Source organism: Cuculus canorus, unplaced genomic scaffold (genome assembly GCF_017976375.1).
Source record: "Cuculus canorus isolate bCucCan1 unplaced genomic scaffold, bCucCan1.pri scaffold_88_arrow_ctg1, whole genome shotgun sequence".
Taxonomy (NCBI): domain Eukaryota; kingdom Metazoa; phylum Chordata; class Aves; order Cuculiformes; family Cuculidae; genus Cuculus; species Cuculus canorus.
Window position 1 is genome coordinate 150,454 of NW_026527855.1, and position 16,508 is coordinate 166,961.

Genomic DNA, 16,508 nt, shown 5'->3' on the forward strand with positions numbered 1-16,508 from the left:
CTCAGTCTTCACCGATAACTGCTCTCCTCACACCTCCTGGGTCATGGGACAGCAAGATGGTGACCAGGGGGCTAGAATCCCTCCCACAGTAAAGCAGGATCAGGTTCTTGACCACCTGAGAAATCTGAACGTATATAAGTCCATGGGATCTGATAAGATGCATCCCAGAGTCCTGAGGGAATTGGCAGATGTGGTTGCCAAGCCACTCTCCATGATATTTGAAAAGCCATGGCAGTCAGGAGAAGTCCCTGGTGACTGGAAGAAGGGTAACATTCTGCCCATTTTTAGAAAGCGTAGAAAAGACGACCCTGAGAACTAGCGACCTGTCAGCCTCACCTCTGTGCCTGGGAAGATCATGGAACAGATCCTCTCAGAAGCTATGCTAAAGCACATGGAGGACAGGGAGGTGATTAATGGCAGGCAGCATGGCTTCACCAGGGGCAAATCCTGTCTGACCAACTTGGTGGCTTTCTATGATGGGGTAACTGCAGCAGTGGACACAGGTAAAGCAAGAGATGTGATCTGTCTAGACTTCTGTAAAGCCTTTGACATGATCCCACACAACATCCTTCTCTCTAGATTGGAGAGATATGGATTTGATTGGTGGACGGTACAGTGGATAAGACACTGTTTGGATGGTTGTATTCAGAGAGTAGTGGTCAATGGCTCAAAGTCGAGATGGAAATCCATGATGAGTGTTGTCCCTCAGGGGTCTGTACTGGGACCGGTGCTGTTCAATATCTTTATCAATGAGATTGACAGTGAGATTGAGGGCACCCTCAGCAAGTTTGCAGATGACATCAAGCTGAGTGGTGTAGTTGCCACACCGGAAGGACGGGATGTCATCCAGAGGGACCTGGACAGGAGTCTCTGAGAACCTCATGAGGTTCAACAAGGCCAAGTGTGAGGTCCTGCACCTGGATCGGGGTAATCCCCACTTTCAGTACACAATGGAGGATGACATGCTTAAGAGCAGCCCTGCAGAGAAGGACTTGGGGGTGCTGGTCAATGAGAAGCTCGACATGAGCCGGTAACATGCTCTCACAGCTCAGAAGGCCAACTGTGTCCTGGGCTGCACCAAAAGAATGATCCGTCCCTTCTCTGATGGTTTGCAGTGAGAGCGCTACCAGGAGAAGGAACTAACATACTAACATAACTAACTATATTGAGCATGGTCGACTCGCAGAGGACTGTCATAGACCTTCTAGTCACAGAAGGGATGCAACATAGAAGGGAAAACTTATGTCAGGGAAAGGCCAGGACTGAAGAGGGCAAAATGTGAAGTTCTAGAAGGGCTGGCTCATAAAGGGGTGAATTGTTAAGTCATACAATGTCTCCAGGTCACGGAGGATCAAATTGTTAAGTCATAGAAGGGCCAGGTCAGAGAAGTGCAAATTTTTAGGTTGTAGAAAGGCCAGAACAGACAAGGGTGAACTGTTAGGTTATAGAAAAGCTGGGTCATAGAAGGGCTAACTGCTAAGTCATCAAGGCCCGGGTCATAGAAGGGCAAACTGTTAAGTTGTAGAAGGGCCAGGTCACAGAAGTGTGAATTCTTAAGCCATAGAAGGGCCGGGGACACAAAGGTCATCTCCCATGTATCGAAGTGCTACTGAGAGAGTAACCACAGGAATGCAGAGCTGTCTGAGGTAGGAATCTGAGCAGGAGAGCTTGAGGATCTGAGCGATCTGACATAAGAACTGGTCCACACCATTGTCCTGGCAGAGGGGCAGGCAAAATGTGTTGGCTGTGTGCATCAGAGCATAGAGAAACCCAGCGCCCCAGGCAGCTGCTGCCATGTGGACACAAGCTCTGCTGCCCAGGAGGGTCCTGTAGTGCAGGGTTTTGCAGATGGCAACGTAGTGGTCACAGGCCATGACTGTGAGCAGATAAAAGTCAGATGCGATTGAGAATAGTAAGAAAAAACTATGCAACACATCATACATGGGAGAGTCTGTGAGCCAACCATGCTCAATATAGTTAGTTATGTTAGTACGTTAGTCCCTTCTCCTGGTAGCGCTCTCACTGCAAACCATCATAGAAGGGCCGGGTCATAGACGGGCCATGTCACATAAGAGCGAATTGGTAAGTCATAGATGGGCAGGGTCATACAATCGCAAATTGTGAGGTCATAGAAGAGGTCATAAAAGGAAGAATTGTTGTCATAGAAGGTCTGCATCATCAAAGGACCAATTGTCAAGTCATAGAAGTGCCAGGTCATAGAATCACAGAATCATAGAATCCTAGAAGAGTTAGGGTTGGAAGGGACTTTAAAGATCATCTTGTTCCAACCCCCCCGGCCACAGGAAGGGACATCCCACTAAATCAGGCTGCCTAAGGCCCCATCCAACCTGGCCTTGAACACCTGCAGGGATGGGGCAGCCACAACCTCCCTGGACAACCTAATCCAGTGTCTCTTATAGTGAAGAAATTCTTCCTAATGTCCAGTCTAAATCTGCTGCTCTCCAGTTTATACCCATTCCCTCTGATCCTATCCCCACAAGCCTTTATGAATAGCCCCTCTCCAGCTTTCTTGTAGGCCCCTGCAGGTACTGAAAAGTTGCTATAAGATCTCCTCTGAGCCTTCTCTTCTCCAGGCTGAACAACCCCAACTCTCTCACCCTGTCCTTGTAAGGAAGGTGCTCCAGCCCTCAGATCATCTTTGTAGCCCTCCTCTGGACCAGTTCCAACAGCTCCATCTCTTTCTTACATTGAGGATTCCAGAACTGGACACAGGATTCCAGATGAGGTCTCCCAAGAGAGGAATAGAGGGGCAGAATCACTTCTCTCAACCTGCTGGCCACGCTTCTTTTGATGCAGCCCAGGTCACCTCAACCCAAACCATTCTATGATTCTGAAAAGTATTGAAATATAAACTTTAAAATAAAACATATTTTTCTTAGGTGTACTTTGAAATCTTCCTCTTTAACCACACTGGGAAATTACTGCAAGATGTACAAGGCTTGAAGACCTGAAGAAATCTCCAAGCAGACAAAGAGCTGGTTAACGCTTTCTGTATTTTAATGAGACCCAGGGTGGATTTGCTGATGAGACCTTGAACCTCAGCTGCTGAGAGGAGATTGAGTAAACCTCTCAAGAACTTAAAGACACAGCTCAGAGTACCTTGAAGTTTTAATTTGTCTCAGTGAGGATCATTCCCCGACAAAGACTCCCCAGGGACTCGTTAGAGCCGAGAATTTGAGGCCACTATTGCAGGTAGGCAAAGGCACTGTGCAGACAGCTGTGATACTGAGAAAAGCCTGGGTTTGCTTGGTGAAGCAGAAAAGCCAAGCTCTGACCCCCAGACCCTGGGAAGGCAGATATGGCTTTGGCTACAATGACACTGGTGTTGTGAACATTCTCACTTTGCCAAATCAAACTGGGAGCAGTTATTCCACGTAATTTCAAATACAGTCCTGTAGTGTTACATGAGATGACACGGAGCTCACACAGCTCCATGGAGTTACAGAAGAGTTGGGTCATAGAAGAGTCAGATCATAGAAGGTTCACGGCAGGGTCCAGTCTCATAGCAGAGTTGGGTTATAGAAGTCTTGGAAGATTGACATCATAAATGTCCTTAATCTATGATCCTTAAAAGGATCATAGAATATTCGTGTCATTGAAGAGTCGAGTCATAGAAGTGTGACAGGTTTTAGAAGGGTTTTGTCAGAGAAACGTCAAATCACAAAAGGTCATAGAATTATGAAGTCACAGAGCAGAGAGTTGAGTCATAGTAGCATTACAGAAGAGTCAGTAGAATCATCAGGTCCTATAAGTGTTGGATCATGGAGGGGTTTGGTCGTAGAATATTCAGGTCATAGAGGACTCATGGAAGAGTGGGGTGATAGAAGACTCAGTTCTCTAGTTTGGTTGTAGAAGGTACATAGAATTGTTTGGTCAAAGAAAGGTCACATCATAGGTGTGTTGGGACATAGAAGCATTGGGTCATAGAAGGGGCATAGAAGGATCAATTCCTAGAAGACTCAGGTCATAGAAGTGTTGGGTCATAGAAGAGGTGGCTCATATATCAGTCAGGATCATAGAGGAGTTGTAGAGGAGTCAGGTCATAGAAGAGTTGGGCCAGAGGCTCAAGTCATGGAAGGGCCTGGTCATAGAAAAACTGGTAATAGAAGAGTCGGGTTATACATGAGGTGGGTCATTAAGGGGTAATAGAGGAGTTCAGTTAAGGAACGTTCATAGAAGGGTTCGGTCATAGAAGAGTTGAGTTACAGAAACGTGAGAGTTTATTTGTGTAACAGAACAGCTGGGTCATAAAAGATTCATAGAAGAGTCAGGCCATAGAGGTTCCAGGTTGTGTAAAGTTTGGGCTGTAGAAGGTTTGGGTCATAAATTATTCGGGTCATAGAAAAGTCAGGTCACAGAGAAGTCACAAGAGTAAGGTCATAGAAAGTCACACAAAGGTCAGAAGATTTGGGTTATAGAAAGCTTGGGCAACCAAAGACTCGCTTTTTACAAATGTCAGATCATAGAACACTCGGGTCATAAAATTGTCATTTAATGGTCATGGAAAGGTCATATAAGTGTTGGGTGATAGAAGAGTCATTGGAGGAGTCAGGTCATAGGAGGCTTGGGTCATCGAAGGGCAAGGTCGTAGAAGAGATGGCTCATATAACTGTCAGGTCATCAAAGACGCAGGTAATAGAATGGTGAAGACACACAATCTGCCCAGGGAAATCCAGTCCCCTTCTCCTTCAGACACCCAGAAATGGGATCTGACAGGACAAGGTATCACAGACAGTCTTTAGATCCCTGCTTATCCATTGGCCATTTCTGAAAAGGACAGGCAATGTGGGAGTGCTGCCAGTGCTTTGGGAGTTCCCTCAGTCTCCATAACCTTTGGAAGATGATGGCGGGTGGCCTCACTGTGACATCATCCTGCTCACTCAGCTCCCTGGGATGCTGCCTTGATATCATTATATATAAATTCGTGTTAATTTTAATCCTAGTACTGAGAAGTTCGAGGCCAGGTTGAACGAGGCTATAGACACCCCGATCCAGTGGGAGGTGTCCCTGCACATGACAAGGAGGAATGAAATGAATGATCTCTAAGGACCCTTCCAACCCAAAGCATTCCATGATTCTATGAAGTGATTCTATGATTCTACCACTACCACTGGTACTAAAACAAGCCCTGGCACCAGCATGAGTGTTACTGTAAGTGCTACTGATAGTAATAGTGTGAGGTTTTATTGTTTTTATTAAATCCATCTTTTTATTTCAACCTTCAGGACTCTTTTCCTTTCTCAATTCCCCTTCCTGATTAAGACCGGAGAAGGAACCACTTCCCATTGTTTGCTGACAGATAACAGGGACTGAATGAGACACCTTGTGCCCTGATCTCACACACAGGGTGCTCAGAGACAGACCCTCCCCATACAGTGGCTCTGCACAGCAGCAGTCACAGTGTGTTTGTTCTCCTGCTGCCACTCCCAGAGCTGTGGTTGCTCACCCTGCTCTGCACTCATCTGCCCCACCAACATGAGGAATGGACCCCGAGAACTTGATCCAAGGAAGCACATCCCAGTGCTGCACTCAGGCAGTTTCCAGGGGACATTACTCTCAAAGTGAAGTGACCTTGAGGCTCTTTCTGTCCCACAGGCCTTCACACCAACACCATGGACATCATCCCTGTCACAGAGGGGCCCATTGCCTGTTGCTGTCTGTGATCACAGCACGGCCACAGCGCAGGAGTGGGACCAAGCTCAGAGTGCTCAGACCTTCCACCAGCACAAGGGCTGGGAAGGAGATCATGGAGGGACAAAGAGAGCGGCTTTAGAAGGACTAAGCGCAGGTGCTCCATGACATGCTGCTATGCTGGGACTCCTTTTCTCCAACCTCTAAAAGTGACCCAGGAGCTCGAGAGAAAGTCCTAGAGGAAGGATGATGGACAAATAAGTGTCTGTGAGAGCCTTTATTTTCTTTAAAGGAACAGAGTAGGGCTCATTGTTTACACAGTCTGCAGGTCATACATGACAGGGAGATACTGACACAGCAGTAGCAGGAACAATTTCTTTGACATTTCTTTGTGGACAATGTCATCATAACAAAGAAGAATCCCAAATCAAACCAAATCAGCTACCAAAGATAGGATGTTTTTTTCAGTGTGTTTCATTGTGAGTGATAGGCAGAAGAAGATGGGGAGATCAATGATGCTTAAAAAGTACAGTCATGAGTTTCCACACTGCATCCTTGAGCTGCTGGTTCCTCAAGCTGTAGATGAGGGGGTTCACTGCTGGAGGGACCACTGAGTAAAGAACTGCCATCACCAGATCCAGGGATGGGGAGGAGGTGGAGGGGGGCTTCAGGTAGGCAATCATGCTGGTGCTGACAAATAGGGAGACAGCAACCAAGTGCGGGAGGCACGTAGAAAAGGCTCTGTGCTGTCCCTGCTCCGAGGGGATCCTCAGCACAGCCCTGAAGATCTGCACATAGGACACCACAATGAAAACAAAACAGCCCAATGCTACGAAGACACCAACTACAAGAAGCCCAACCTCTCTGAAGTAGGAGTGTGAGCAGGAGAGCTTGAGGATCTGGGGAATTTCACAGAAGAACTGTACCACAGCATTGCCCTGACAGAGGGGCAGGGAAAATGTATTGGCTGTGTTCAGCAGAGCATGGAGAAAGCCGGCGCCCCAGGCAGCTGCTGCCATGTGGACACAAGCTCTGCTGCCCAGGAGGGTCCCATAGTCCAAGGGTTTGCAGATGGCTATGTAGCGGTCATAAGCCATGACCGTGAGAATAGAATATTCTGCACCAAACAAGAATAATACAAAGAAGATCTGGGCAGCACATCCCCCGTAAGAGATGGCCCTGGTGTTCCATAGAGAATTGGCCAATGTTTTGGGGATAGTGGTGGAGATATATCCCAGGTCGAGGAGGGAGAGGTTGAGGAGGAAGAAGTACATGGGGGTGTGCAGGTGGTGGTCACAGATGATGGTGGTGATGATGAGGCCATTGCCCAGGAGGGCAGCCAGGTAGATGCTCAGGAAGAGCCAGAAGTGGAAGAGCTGCAGCTCCCATGTCTCTGTGAATGCCAGGAGGAGGAACTGGGTGATGGAGCTGCTGTTGGACATCTGCTGCATCTGGCTATGGGGTAATGACACAGGAGGAAAGGACAGTGACAAGTTAGAGGAGACTTCTCTGGGTAAAATCAAAGCCATTTCTCATTCCTCCTCCCCCCCGCTGCACATCCTCTGTGACTTTTCCTGTAGCCCTTCCTTCAGCTCCATGCCTGGAGCCCTGCTTGGTGCTGGCTGATTGTGCTGGGAGGAGCAGGGCCTCTGCGTTGTGGCTGCAAGGAGTCAGCCCTGCTGTGCAGCAGAGTGTCATGGGGACGGTGGGGACAGGGGACACTACTGGGGTTCAGCTTTGTCCTGTGGAACTGTTCCTGGTGCAGAACGGCCTGGCAGCTCTGCACTGCCGGGGATAAGGTACCGAGAGGGCGGAAGTAAAGCTGAGAGATTTGGGGTTTTTATAGCTCCTTTTCCAACCCTCCACATTGTTCTTGGCTGTCAGAAACCCTCAGCATCTGTGCTGCACTCCAGGAGAACAGAGAGTCCTATGAGGTGAAAGCATTGCCTGTGGCTCAGTGCAGAGAGAGGGCAGCTGCTCTCTTCCTTGCTTAAACTCCCTGCTTCCCTGGGCTTGCACCTTTCTGAGATGGAGGGTTTCACACTCCCATGTTACCCTGAAAAGCCACCAGGTCCTGCTGAGAGCAGAGGGATCCACCTCACACCACTCAATGTCTCACCCTTTCCAAAGGTCTCAGCACCCCACTGTCAGCCCAGGACACACACGACTCATTTCACAAACTCAGCAGCATTTTCACTCTCATTGCATCTCTGCGTCTCTCCATGGGGCTTTTAGGTAACACAAAGATGTGATTGGACAGGTTTGCAGACTGGAGGGAAGATCACAGCTTGGAAGGAAACCTCAAGGAGAGCCAAGTGTCCTCTTTATGGCATTTGATGAAGGGAGATTCAGATCCTTGAGCTGAAACTCCCATCCCCAGAGAGCCTGGCAGCAAGAACAGCAGAACAACAGCAAGAATAGCGAGAACAGCAAGCTCCATTTCTACTCCTGCTTTTCTCCCAACCCGCTCCCCGAAGTGACTTGGGAAAGGAAAGAGCAAACCTGGTCTCAGGCAAGCTCCTTACCTTTAGAACAATCACTGCATTGATCTTCTCCTTGAGACACCCCTTTGGAAATATCCCAGGGGCGATCCAGAGCTGTGAGCAGCCCTGACCCATGAAGCACAGTCTTGGAAGCAGAAGGACCCTGACTTGCTGGGCATTTCCCCTTCCACTCACAGCTTCTCCCCACACCACTGTGATCAACTGCACTGATGCGCTGAGTGCTGACCCTGGAAGGTGCAGTGTCTCTGCCCCAGTGCACTGGGACACAGAGATTCTGTTTGGAAGGACAGCCCTGGGCACCCACAGGAGCAGATCCACCTTTACATCCCCACAGCCATCAGGAGCAGGCAGCCGTTGTGTTCTGTCCCTCTGATGGCTGAGTGTGAAATCCCTGATCTGCAGCACATAATCCTCCTCTGCTCTGGAGAAACTGAGAGCATTGTAAATAGACATACCATGAGCTGTGGGATGTGCCAGCTTCAGGAGATCCCTCCAGGAAGAGCACCTGCATTGTCCTGCACCCAGAGACTTACTCTGTAAAGGACTGTGAGGATTCCTCCTCAGGGAGCTCTCAGCATCCTCTCACACCACCCTGCCTTTCCCCTCTCTCTGTCTCCCTCCTCTCCCCTCCCTGCCTGCAGGCAGTGCCCTCAGCCCTGCTGGGCTCTACAGAGGAGCTGCTCCTGCCCAGAGATGGCTCTTTGTAGCGCTGCCCACTTGCCAAGAGCTCCCTCCATGCCAGGAGCCCATCCCAGCTCAGCAGCAGAGGAGCAGCCCAAGGCAGCCCTTTCTCTGCCCTCTCTGGGCTCCCTCGAGGTGTCCCTGGGGCTCCAGGGAACCCTCTGAGAGACACACTGGAGCCATCCGTGATGTTCCCTCCCTCAGCTGGGAGAGACACTTCTGTCCTGCAATATCATTGCATTTCTTGGGCAGGAGAATCACTGGGAAGGGGGGGGAGAAGGGTTTGTGCCACCAGGAAGGTGACGTGGAATGATCTCATTTCCCCAAGCTGTCAGAATGGAAAGGGAAAGGGATGTAAGGCTGTCCATGCAGGGTCAGACCTCAAGGGATGCTTTTCCATCTCTTGAGGTGACACTTGGCATCAATGTCCATTGGAGAATGTGTCTGTCACCTCTTCTCTGAACTGAAAATGAATGAAATATAAACATTTTTTTTATTTGCTGCACCTTTAAATCTTTTTCCTGGGTGCACTTTCAAATCTTCCTTTCTAACCACACTGGGAAATGACTCCAAGGAGCTGTACAAGACTTGATGAGCTGAAGAAATCCCCAGGAAGAGAAAGAGCTCATTAAGTGTTTTTGTATTTTAATGAGACCCAGGGTGGATCTGCTGATGAGTCCTTGAACCTCAGCTGCTGAGAGGAGATAGAGAAAAGCTCTCAAGAAGTCAATAGCAGAACTCAGAGTACCTTAAAGTATTAATTGGTTACAGTGAGAATTATTACTAACAAAGCCTCCCCAGGGACTCGTTAGAGCCGAGAATTGGAGGCCATGATTGCAGGCAGGGAAAGGTGCTGTGCAGGCAGCTGTGATGCTGAGAAAAGCCTGGGTTTGCTTGGTGAAGCAGAAAGGCCAAGCCCTGACCCCCAGGCCCTGGGAAGGCAGATCTGGCTTTCACTGCAATGACGCTGGTGTCATGAACATTCTCACATTGCCGAATCAAACTGGGAGCAGTTATTCCATGTAATTCCAAACACAGGCCTGTAGAGTTACCTGAGATGCGAAGGCTCTCACACAGCTCCATGGAGTTGTGAAAGAGTTGGGTCATAGAAGGGCAGGGTCATAAAAGTCCTGGGTAATAGAGAGTCACAGAAAACTTTAGTGTGAGAAGTCAGGTCAGAGAGTCCCATCCTGGAAGAGTGATAGAGGAGTTACATATTAGACGATTCATCGAAGTGTTTGGTCACAGAATTCTCATAGCAATTTTGGGTAATAGAAGTCTGAGGTCCTGGAGGATTCAGGTTACAAAAGGGCCCTAGGAAGAGTCAAGTCATAGTAGAGTGAGGATTTTGTTGAATTTCAGAAGGGTTTGGTCAGGGAATGGTCATAGAAGTGCCAGTTCAGTGATGGGTCGGGTCATAGATGAGTCATAGAAGAATCACAAAAGAATCAGGTCCTGAAGGATCATAGAACAAGTGGGCCAAAGTGTTATAAAGGAGTCAGGACATGGAAAAGTCAGGTAATATATGTGTCCGGTCATATAATGGTTGGTCATAGAAGAGTTTGGTCATAGAATATTTAGATCAGAGAGGAGCTGGGTCATAGAAAGCCATAGAAGGCTTGGTTCAATGAAGGCTTGCGTTTTAGAAGAGTTGGGTCATAGAAATGTCACATCATAGAAGTCCTGGGTCATAGAAGGTTTGCATCAAGTCATAGAAAAGTTCGGCCATGGAAGAGGCATCTCATATGTGTCGGGTCATAGAGGACTCACAGAAGAGTCAGATCATAGAGGATCTAGTCATAGAAGGGTCAGTTAATAGCAGCGTTCTGTTCATAGACCAGTTGGGTCATGGAAGGGTTGGGTCCCGGAAGAGCTGGATCTCAGAAGAGTCTGGTCATAGCTTTGTCTGATCATTGAAGTGCTGCATCCATGAAGAGTCAGAGAACAGTCAGACCAAAGGTCAGAGAAAGGTTGGGGCATAGAAGGCTGGAGCCGTAGAAGGGCCTGGTCATATAAGAGATGGCTCATGGAAGAGTCAATTCACACAGCAGTAACAGAAGAGTGCAGTCATAGGAAGTTCACATAAGAGTTGGGTAATAGTTTATTCACACCATAGAGGAGTCAAGGCACAGAAGTCAGGTCATAAAAAGCCATAGGAGGATCAGAGAAGTGTTGGGTCATAGAAGGCTTGGTTCACAGAAGGCTCAGGTTTTAGAAGAGTTGGGTCATAGTAGACCCAGATCACAGAGGATTTGGGTTGTAGAGGAGTTGTAGAAGGGTGGGGTGATATAAGAGGCAGGTCATAGAGGAGTTCAGTCATAGAAGGTTTATACAAGTGTCAGGTCATAGAAGGGTCATCGAAGAGTTGTTTACAGAAGAGTTCAGTCATAGAAGGTTTCTAGAAGATTCAGGTGATGTAAGGGTCATAGAAGAGTTGGGTCACAAAAGAGTCACAGAAGGATCATGTAAACATCAAGTAACACAAGAGGTCACCTGGTCACAGATGGGTCGGATCAGAGAAGAGGTGGCTCATATAAGAGTTCGGTCATGGGGAGTCACAAAAGAGTCAGGTCACAGAAGAGCTGGGTCATAGAAGAGTCGGGTCACAGAAATATTGGGTCATGGAATCATAGAATCATAGAATAATTGGGGTTGGAAGGGACCTTAAAGATCATCTAGCTCTAATCCCCTGCCATGGGCAGAAACATCCCAATAAATCAGGCTACCCAAGGCCAAATCCAACCTGGCCTTGAACACCTCCAGGGATGGGGTATCCACAACTTCCCTTAGCAACCTATTCCAGTGTCTCACCACTCTCATGGTGAAGAAATTCTTCCTAATGTCTAGTCTAAATCTGCACCTCTCTGATTTATGCCCGTTCCTCCTCGTCCTGTCACCACAAGCCTTTGTGAATAGTTCCTCTCCAGCTTCCCTGTAGGCTCCCTTCAGGCTGGCTGATGTTGTGCCCATATACAAGAAGGGTTGCAGAGAGGATCCGGGGAACTACAGGCCTGTCAGTCTCACCAGAGAAAGTCATGGAACAGGTAATCTTGAGTGCTATCATGAAGCACATGCAAGAGAACCTGGTGATCAGGCCCAGTCAACATGGGTTTACAAAAGGCAGATCTTGCCAAACTGACCTGATCACCTTCTATGACAAAATCACTCGATTACTGGATGAGGGAAAGGCTGTGTAGTCTTCTTGGACTTCAGTAAAGCCTTTGACACAGTTTCTCACAGCATTCTGCTTCAGAAACTGTCAGCCTCTGGCCTGGATGGGCGCACACTCTCCTGGGTTGAAAACTGGTTGGATGGCCGGGCCCAGAGAGTGGTGGTCAATGGAGTTAACTCCAGTTGGAGGCCAGTCACAAGTGGAGATCCTCAGGGCTCAGTACTGGGTCCAGCCCTGTTCGATGTCTTTATCAATGACCTGGATGAAGGCATTGAGTGCATCCTCAGCAAGTTTGCAGATGACACTAAGCTGGGAGGAAGTGTCGATCTGCTGGAGGGTAGGGAGGCTCTGCAAAGGGATCTGAACAGGCTGGACTGCTGGGCTGAGACCAATGGCATGAGGTTGAACAAGGCCAAATGCCGGGTCCTGCACTTGGGGCACAACAACCCTATGCAGCGCTACAGACTGGGGGAAGAGTGGCTGGAGAGCTGCACGGAAGAGAAGGACCTGGGGGTGTTGGTTGACAGCCGACTGAACATGAGCCAGCAGTGTGCCCAGGTGGCCAAGAAGGCCAATGGCATCTTGGCTTGTATCAGAAATGGTGTGACCAGCAGGTCCAGGGAGGTTATTCTCCCTCTGTACTCAGCACTGGTGAGACCGCACCTCGAATACTGTGTTACAATACAATACAAGAAGGATGTTGAGGCTCTGGAGTGTGTTAAAGAGTGAGGCAAAGAAGACATTAAGTATCTCACCCTTGTCCTTATCCCCTGTCACTGTTCTTCCTTCTGCATCCAATAGGTACTGAATATTCTTTTCTTGTTAATGTATTTATAGAAAGATTTTTTTTATTATCTTTCGCAGATTTAGACAATTTGATTTCTAGTTGGGCCTTAGCCCTTCTGATTTTTTCCCTGCACAATATCACTTCCTCCCTGTAGTCTACCCAAGACACCTGTCCCTTCTTCCAAAGCTCATAGACATTCCTCTTCTTTTTGATATCTCTCAAGATCTTCCTACTCAATCAAGCTGTTTTTTTCCCCCGCCGGCTCCTCTTCCGGAACATGGGGATGGCTTGCTCCTGAGCTGCTAGGGTTTCATTTTTGAAGAGCGCCCAGCACTCATGGGCTCCCTTGCCCTTACGGACTGTCTCCCATGGGACTTTGCCAAACAGCATTCTGAACAGTCCAAAGTCTGCCCTCTGGAAGTTTAATGTGACTGTTTTGCTCATCCCCTTCTTCATCTCACCTAGAACTGAAAACCCTATCATCTCATAATCGCTTCGTCCCAGGCATCCTCCAATCGTCACATCCCCCACAAGGCCTTCCCTGTTCACAAACAGCAGGTCCAGGAGCGCACCCTCCCTTGTCAGCTCACTCACCAGTTGTGTGAGGAAGTTGTCTTCCACACACTCCAGGAACTTCCCAGACTGCTTCCTTTCTGCTGTATTGTACTTCCAGCAGATATCAGGAAGATTGAAGTCTCCCACATGTAAGCCATTTCTCACAATGCACGCTCTCCATTGCTTTTCCTTTCCAAGATCATCATCCAGCTCCGTGCCTGGAGTGCTGCTTGGTGCCGGCTGAATGTGCCGGGAGGAGCAGGGTCTCTGTCTGCTGGTTGCAAGGAGTCAGCCCTGCTCTGCTGCAGGGGTGTCATGGGTAGAGTGTGGGCAGACCTGGTGTACAAACTTCTCCTAATGCAAAAGAGCTTCCCAGCATCTGTAATCCCAGCGCTAAGAAACCACAGTCTCCAACATGTTTGAGAGGGAGAGATTGTTTTACAGCTCTCCTATTTCAGCTGAAGATTTTCATGGATGTCAGAAACCCTCAGTAATTCTGTTGCATCCAGGGACAACAAAGCAATTCCTGCGAGGGGAGAGCATTGCCTGTGGCTCAGTGCAGAGGGAGCAGAGCTGCTCTGTCCCTCACTCTTGTTCCCAGCTGCTCAAGGTGTGCACCTTTCTGGGATGGAGAGGGATCAAACTCCCATGTTACCCTGTAAAGCCCCCAGGCCTTGTTCTCCAGTCCCTTCCCCACCTTCCTCACTCTTCCCTGGATGTGCTCCAGGACTTTTGTGTCCTTCTTGTAGTGAGGGCCAAAAACTGAACACAGGTTTCAAGGTACAACCTCAGCAGTGCTGAGTCCAAGGGCACAATCACTCCCCTGGTCCTGCTGCCTACGCTGTTTCTGATACAAGCCAAGGTGCTGTTGGCTTTCTTGACCACCTGCGCCACTGCTGGCTCAGGTTCAGCAGCTGATGACCAACACCCCCAAGTCTTTCTCTGCCAAGCAGCTTTGCAGGGACATCCCAGTAGAACAGGCTGCCCAAGCCCCATCGAACCTGGCCTTGAACATCTCCAGGGATGGGGCAACACCTCCAAGACTTTCCCAAGCCTGTAGCACTGTATAGGATTGTTGTGTTTCAAGTGCAGGACTCTGCACTTGTCCTTGTTAAATCTCATCCCAGTGGTCACAGCCCATCGATCCAGTCTGTCCAGATCCCTCTGCAGAGCATCCCTACCGTTAAGCACCTTGACCCTTCCTCCCAGCTTAGTGTCATCCACGAGCTTACTAAGGGTCCAGTTGATCCCTTCATCCAGGTCATTGATAAAGATATTGAATGGAATTGCACCCAAAGATGATGTGGCTGGCCCATTCCTGGAGGTGTTTAAGTTCAGGCTGGATGGAGCTTTGAGCAACATGATCCAGTGGCAGGTGTCTCTGCCCATGGCAGGGGATTGGAAATGGATAGATTTTTGAGGTGCCATCCAACCCAACCCGTTCCACTATGTTCCTAATTGTGCAGTTCTTGATCTCCCACGCCCAGTATTAAGGAAAGCCCTGAAAGATCTCTGCTGTTCATGAGGGCAGCGATCCCATCACAAGCAGCGCTGGCAGCGATCGCACGGGGAACACAGCAGCCCCGCAGAGATGGCGGTGGGACCCAGGGCCCCATCCCCAGCTCTGAACCGAGCACAGTCCGAGGCTGGTGAGTGAGACAAAAAGGAGTTACTAATACAAACAGTGGAATATTTTGATATAAGGTACAGCAGGGCTAAGGTTCATCTAAGGAACTGTATCTTTTGAAAGTTGGACCGAACATCCCTCTGAGTGCAGGTTTTCTTTCTGACAGGGTTCTCCAGACACAGTTCATTCTTTGGACATGACGACATCTTGTGTTCAGCGTGGTCTGTGCTGAACAGACGTCTCTGCCGTAACCCCCTCTGTTTGCAGTGTTTCCCTGTCTCTAAGGTGAGACCAGGCAGAGCTGGAGCCAAAGCTCCAGATGGGAAGAGTTTGGCCTCTTGTGAAGTTCGTAACAACATTAAAATCAGACCTTGGAAAGGAATAGAACAGGCATAAGATTTCTGGGAAAACTGATCCATAGGCATGGAAGTGGGAAATGGATTCTGTAAGCAGCTTTCGCCTCGCTGCTCATGACTGATGGAGATCATTGCCCCACGTTCCCAGCCGTGATGTTCGCTTTCTAAACCTTCAACACAAGTCTCAGGGATTGATTTGTGGCATTTTCAAGCCTCAGAGCTGCATTTGTGGCATTTTCGAGTCAATGGATGAGAGGAAACGGCCTTGAGCTGTGCCAGGGGACGTTTGAGTTGGGATGGGGAGCCCAGAGGCTTCTCCAGCCTTAATGGTTCTGTGCTCGTGTGACTGAGGGGTGAGAGCCCCTGTGCGGCCCCAGTGCCTCCTGCCAGCATCCCCAGCCTCGTTTAGGGGCCAGAAGTCCCATTTTTGGTCCAGAAACCCTACTGCCAGGCCTTGGCCCTGTCCCCCCCTCCCCTCAGCGCCCACAGCTCTACCCGAGCCCCGTCCTGTGGGGTGAGGAGGGTGGAAGGCAGAGCCGTTGCCTGGCAACAGCGTGGGGGGCGGTGATTGGCCAGCCGAGGGCATGGGGGCGGGGCCAGGCTGTGATTGATGGGTGACAGCAGCCAATGAGAGGGAACCTCCCCTCAGGGCTGGGGGCGGGCAGTGACGGCTCATACCAATCAGAGCGGGATCTGTGTGGGCCGAGCGACAGCCCCGCGGCCAATCACAGCCCAGCGCTGCCCCCACAGCCAATCACAGCCCGGCAATGCCCCCACGGCCAATCACAGCCCAGCACTGCCCGCACGGCCAATCACAACCCAGCGCTGCCCCCACAGCCAATCACAACCCAGCGCTGCCCGCACGGCCAATCACAGCCCAGCGCTGCCCCCGCGGCCAATCACAGCCCAGCGCTGCCCCCACAGCCAATCACAGCCCAGCACTGCCCCCACGGCCAATCACAGCCCAGCGCTGCCCCCACAGCCAATCACAGCCCAGCGCTGCCCCCGCGGCCAATCACAGCCCAGCGCTGCCCCCACGGCCAATCACAGCTCAGGGCCCCGGGGGGGACGCGGGCGCTGCAGCCGCAGCCCCGGAGCCAATCAGAGCCGCCTCCCCACACTCTCAGCCAATCGCGGTGCTGCCCCCGGGATCGGCCCCGCACCCCGCACCCCC

The 16,508-nt window shown here is 49.9% G+C and overlaps 1 protein-coding gene across 1 annotated transcript; it reads right to left on the bottom strand.

The window, feature by feature from the left end:
- Positions 1–6,161: 6,161 nt before the first annotated feature.
- Positions 6,162–6,995, bottom strand: LOC128850822 (olfactory receptor 14C36-like; the record flags this gene model as incomplete). The annotated part of the gene is made up of 1 exon (XM_054055838.1): positions 6,162–6,995. A coding segment is annotated over one exon (834 nt), but the record flags the coding sequence as incomplete, so codon positions are not given.
- Between the last annotated feature and the right edge of the window lie 9,513 nt (positions 6,996–16,508).